The 6331-nt window shown below is 43.3% G+C and overlaps 1 protein-coding gene across 1 annotated transcript; it reads right to left on the bottom strand.

Moving 5' to 3' along the window:
- Nucleotides 1–1946: 1946 nt before the first annotated feature.
- LOC138902589 (uncharacterized) lies at nt 1947–2876 on the bottom strand. Its single transcript, XM_070190471.1, has 2 exons — nt 2747–2876; nt 1947–2509 (listed from the first exon to the last, which is right to left on the bottom strand). The coding sequence occupies exons 1-2, from the start codon at nt 2874–2876 to the stop codon at nt 1947–1949; spliced, it is 693 nt and encodes a 230-aa protein (XP_070046572.1).
- Nucleotides 2877–6331: the final 3455 nt, after the last annotated feature.

Raw genomic sequence — 6331 nt, 5'->3', positions numbered from 1 at the left:
CAGCCACAATATTGGCCTTTCCCGGATGATATAGAATATCAATGTCGTAGTCCTTGAGTAATTCAAGTCATCTTCTCTACCTTAGATTCAATTCCTTCTGCTTGAAAATATATTGGAGGCTCTTATAGTCCGTGAATATATTAACATGGACCCCATATAAATAATGACGCCAAATTTTTAATGCAACTACCACTGCCGCAAGTTCTAAATCATGTGTTGGATAGTTCTTCTCATGATTCTTTAGTTGCCTAGAAGCATAATCTATCACCTTCCCATGTTCCATCTATACCCTCTGGTAGAGTCAACACCGGCGTCGTAGTCAATATTGCTTTCAATTCCTGGAAACTCTTTTCACAAGCATATGACCATTGGAACTTAATTGCCTTCTGCGTCAATTTGGTCAATGGAGAGGCAAGAGTAGAAAACCCCTCCACAAACTTTCTGTAATATCCAGGTAAGCCTAAGAAACTACGAATCTCTGTTGGAGTTGTAGGCCTCGGCCAATTCTTCACAGCCACAATTTTCTGAGGATCAACCTTAATCCCCTCACTAGAGACAACATGACCCAAGAATGTGACAGACTCGAGCCAAAATTCGCATTTTGAAAATTTCGCATACAGCTGGTGTTGATACAGAGTCTGCAACACTGCCCTAAGGTGACCGTCATGGTCCTCTCGATTGCGTGGATATACAATAATATCGTCAATAAACACTATCACAAAAGAATCAAGGAATGGCTTGAAAACGCGATTCATAAGATCCATGAAGGCTGGTGGGGCATTTGTTAGCCCAAAAGACATCACTAGAAATTCAAAATGCCCATACTGGGTTCTAAAAGTTGTTTTCGGAATATCCCGCTCCCTGATCTTCAATTGGTGATACCCGGATCTTAAATCAATCTTGGAGAAGTACCTGGCACCTTGCAATTAATCAAACAAATCATCTATCCTTGGCAGTGGGTACTTATTCTTGATTGTGACCTTATTAAGTTGCCGATAGTCAATACACATTCTCAGTGACCCATATTTGTTTCTTACAAAAAAGACCGGTGCGCCCCAAGGCGACACACTTGGCCGGATAAAACCCTTTTCTAACAAATCTCTCAATTGTTCCTTTAGCTCCTTCAATTCTGTCGGTGCCATTCTATAGGGTGGAATAGATATAGGATGCGTGTCTGGCATCACATCAATCCTAAAATCAATCTCCCTGTCTGGTGGGATCCCAGGGAGTTCATCCAGAAATACTCCCGAAAATTCATTCACAACAAGCACGGACTCAAGTGTAGGTGCCTCAGCATCGGTGTCCGTAACCCGGACCAAATAGTAAATACATCCCTTGTTGATCATCTTTGTGGCCTTAAGGTAAGAAATAAACCTACCCTTCGGCACTACATCATCACCCTTCCACTCAATAACTGGCTCATTTGGAAATTCGAGCCTAAAAGTTGTGGTTCGGCAATGAAGCTTGGCAAAACATGAATAAAGCCAATCTATCCCCATTATCACATCAAAATAGTCCATTCTCAATACAATAAGATCGGCCACGGTGTTCCGACCACAAAACGTGACAACACAATCCCTATAAACCCACGGGGCTAAAATAGACTCACCAACCGCAGTAGATACAGAGAACGGCTCATAAAGCTGTTCTGGTTCTATACCAAATTCCATAGCAACATAAGGTGTGACATATGACAAAGTGGAACTGGGATCAATAAGAGCATATACATCATGAGATTGGACAGTCAATATACCTGTGACAACATCTGGAGAAGCCTCAGATTCCCGACGTCTCTGCATAGCACAAAATCTGCTAGGCCCTCTCGAATTCTATGCACTACCCCTAGCTGCACCACGCCCTGCGGGTGCTAAGGTGCCTCGAGCTGGAGGTGCTGTGGATGTAGTAGCTGCAGAATTAGCTGGTTGGCGGGACGAGCAGCAATCTCTCTAAATGTGACCCCTCAAACCACACCCATAGCATACTGGTAGGTCCATGAAACAGAACCCAAAGTGCATCCTCCCACACTTAGGGCATAGAAGCCTCCGCTGCTGAAACCTTCTGTCGGGCCGACCTTGCTGGTGGGTTCCCTTGTTGCCCTGACTGTGTCCAGATGATTGTGCACCCATCGAAGACTGGGCGAATGATTGGGATGGTCCTGATGACACTCCCTTGAATGCCGACCTACCACCACTACTACCGAAAGAACCACCAAAGTTGCCTGCCGACGGGGCCTTGCTACTACTCTGACACTCCATTCTATTCTTCAATTTACGGGTCTCTATGGCTTGAGCAAATGCCACCGTCTTACCATAGTTCATATCGGAACTCAAGGCAGTTGTAGAGGCCTCATTGATAACCAAGGGGCTAAGGCACTGTACAAATCGGTGTACTCTAGCCTCCATAGTGGGCAACATGTGAATAGCATACTTGGACAAGCGCGCAAACTCCATATGGTACTCCCACACATTCATACTACCGTGCTTCCGGCTTTCAAACTCAGCGGCACGAGCTGCCTTAGTTTCGGCAGGCAAGAAATGATCCATAAAGGCATATGTGAACTCACCCCACCTTGCCGAAGGGTTTCCCCCCTCACGGGATTCCTCCCACAACTCAAACCAAGAATAGGCCACCCCTTTCAGGCGGTAGGAGGCCAACTCTACTCCCTTCGTCTCTGTAGCATGCATAGCCCGGAGAGTTTTGTGCATCTCATCAATAAAGTCCTGGGGGTCCTCCTCGGGATCAGTACCTGTAAACACTGGAGGATCTAACTGAAGAAACTTGTTCACCCTGGAACTAGCAGCTTCCCCTGGATAACTGGAAGAAGTGGGCCTAACACTCGATCTCTGGTCCTGAGAAGCCACTATCTGTGTCAACATTTGTATGGCTCCCCTAATATAAATATCAGACACACCAGAATCGAAAGTTGGAGCTGGAGGTGGAACTGGAATATCAGTTGGAGGAACCGTTGCACCTTCTGTAGGTATAGGGACAGGTGCGGTCTGATTAGTTGTAGTAGAGTCAGGCAGTGTAGTAACTGGAGGATTATTCTCACTCCTCGGGTGCTCACCTGCATCATCAATTATAAGGTCAACTGTCACACCTGGGGTGACATTGGCTCTTTGGCCAGTTCTTGCCTTCTTCTTAGGTGCCATGTACTGAATATTAGAGCAACGCGGAAGTTAAAGAAGGAACAATCTTACAACAAGCTTTATCGCACGATCAAGAACACGAAAGAAGGGTATTATTCCTAAATGCCCATGTAGCATCCTAATTATAGATGTGGTCGACAACACACCGATAATCAGGACTCTACTAGACACGGCTCCGAGACATCCTAGGATACTTTAAAACCTTAGGCTCTGATACCAAGTTTGTCACGCCCCAAAATCAAGGAGCGCGGCCGTCGCTCAACCGAGTGAACCCGGCCGAGCAAGCCTATTAGATTTTCTTCTACCCAAACTCATTCATAAATAAAGAGAATATATATGTTTTCGTTAATCAACCAATAAAGTGATCATGTTGCAATTCCAATTTCTTACCATCACTTACTTTATTTTAAAGTCTCAAATCCAAACACATTTTTCATAATCTGAAGTGGAAATAGTAATTCAAGCACAACACACAAGTTTGACTTCCCCAGCACCATTATACAACCCACACTATGTCTACGGAGCCTCTATAGATAAAGATGAATGGAATGATAATGCCGGCAATAAGGCCCCGGCTATACCTCAAACAGAATACACAAAGAACAAAAGATACATTACACCGGGATGAAGTGGGGCTCACCAAGTTAGCTGGGAAGAAGGTGTGCTGCTATCAGTGATCAATATCTCCTGTTGTGGAATTACTTGCATCCATTTAAAAGATGCAGCGCCCCCGGCAAAAGGGACGTTAGTACCGTTAAATAGTAATAGTATGAAAACTAAACACTAATTTAAGAATTCAGAAATACAAGATGAAAATAATGAACCAGTGCATCAATAGAATAATATAGATAACCGTTTAAACCATAGCAAGCTTATTAAAAGATATAAATAACATTTATAGGATTTAAGATGAGATCCTCTGTAACCATCTTCACACAAAGCGGCCTCGCCGCCTCACCCGATGTATGCGGGTGGAAATGCATCAACGATACCAATACCAACACAAAGTGGCTATGCCGCCTCACCCCAATGTATGTGGGTGGTGGTGCCACACCAATACCAAAAATATACACAAAGCGGTCGTACCGCCTCACCCCAATGTAAGCGGGTGGAGGTGCAGTCCCACAATACCATAATCCTTAGACAAAGCGGTCATGCTGCCTCACCCCAATATATATATATATATATATATATATATATATATATATATATATATATATATATATGCGGGTGGAGGTGTATCACAATCACAATCTCTATACCATAATCCCCACACAAAGTGGTCATGCCGCCTCACCCCAATGTATGCGGGTAGAGGTGTATCACAATCACAATCTCTACGCAACATGGCATAATAACTTTCACATAAATCACGACTGGAAATTATAACATGTGGATACATAATTCATAGTTTGGGACGCATCCTCAATTTATAATGCAATATGATAAGAGCATTTGAAACACGAATTGAACATATATCTTCATCACAAAACTTATCGGATTACTCCATTTATAATCAACATCTCGGAACTTACAAGGATATTGGGAATTCCAATTCTTAAAGAAGAGTTTAGCCAACATACCTCACTTGAGCTTCTTTACACTCTAAATGTTCCGGAATTCTTAGCAACTTCAATCTATTTTAGAAATATAACAAACTGAATAAAAATTAGGAAGATGATCATGGTTCTAGCTCATTTGTGCATTTTATCAAACACTAGGTATACACAAGGTTTCAAGGTCCTTTTATGGAGGATTCCATCATCCCACAACCCAATCTTTACCATGCTTAGTTCAACAATCTTCCTACACCCCATGATATCACATGCATGTAAAATAATCAACTCTCATGCCCAAAAATTATCTTGCTAATTACCCATTTTCAGATGATTTCGAAATTAGGGTTTAGGATGTAGAATCTTACCTCTAGGATGAAGACCTAGTGAGCTTGCCTTCCTAATTTTCCAAAACTTGAGCAAGAATTGAAGAACAATTATTGAAAAACACCTTCTCGCTAGGAAACTCTCTCTCACTCTAAAATGTCAGATTATCTCTAAAATATTGCCCAAAACGTGTATTTAACGAAGTAGGGTCGGGTTCTAAAAACCCAAAAATGAAGCTCCGGAACAGGTTCTGCGGTTGCATATGCGACCACATATCAGTCGCATAATTGGTGTCCAAAATGACCAAAAATCTGCCTGAGTTTGCGGTCGCATAGTGCACCGCATAATAGTTATGCGGCCACATAGTCAGCCGCATAATTGCTTCAAAATTACCCAATTAACTGCCTCACTCTGCGTCCATTATGCGGTCCACAGAGTGATTCTGCGGATGCATAATGGACCGCAGAAATGCACTTTTTTGTCAAAAATTTTCCTTCACTTTCCGGTGCATTTTCCTATAATACTGAACACGTAAAACCAATTTGGCACCACGAAATATTATTTTCTTTTATAAAATTTTACGGGGCTTTACACTTAAGTACTTCAAAATTTTTTGGGGTGTTACACGCCTCACCCCAATATATGCGGGTGGAGGTGTATTCCACAATACCACAATCCCCACACAAAGCGGTCCTACTGCCTCACCTCAATATATGCGGGTGGAGATGTATCACAAAACTACAATCCCTATACAAAGCGGTCATGCCGCCACTCCCCAATATATGCGGGTGGAGGTGTATCACAATACCACAATCCCTACATAAAGCGGTCATGTCGCCTCACCCCAATATATGCGGGTGGAGGTGTATTCCACAATACCACAATCCCTACACAAAGTAGTCCTACCGCCTCACCCCAATATATGCGGGTGGAGGTGTATTCCACAATACCACAATCCCTACACAAAGTGGTCCTACCGCCTCACCCCAATATATGCGGATGGAGGTGTATCACAATACCACAATCCCTACACAAAGTGGTCATGCTGCCTCACCCCAATATATGCGGGTGGAGGTATACACCACAATACCACAATCCCTACACAAAGCGGTCCCACTGCCTCACCCCCAATATATATGGGTGGAGGTGTATCACAATACCACAATCCCTACACAAAGTGGTCATGCCGCCTCACCCCAATATATGCGGGTGGAGGTGTATTCCACAATATCACAATCCCTACACAAAGCGGTCCTACTACCTTACCCGAATATATACGGGTGGAGGTGTAATCCCAAT

Source organism: Nicotiana tomentosiformis, chromosome 12 (assembly GCF_000390325.3).
Source record: "Nicotiana tomentosiformis chromosome 12, ASM39032v3, whole genome shotgun sequence".
In the NCBI taxonomy this organism is placed as follows: domain Eukaryota; kingdom Viridiplantae; phylum Streptophyta; class Magnoliopsida; order Solanales; family Solanaceae; genus Nicotiana; species Nicotiana tomentosiformis.
Note: the sequence above shows the minus strand (reverse complement) of the source record. Positions and strands in the feature narration are given on the sequence as shown.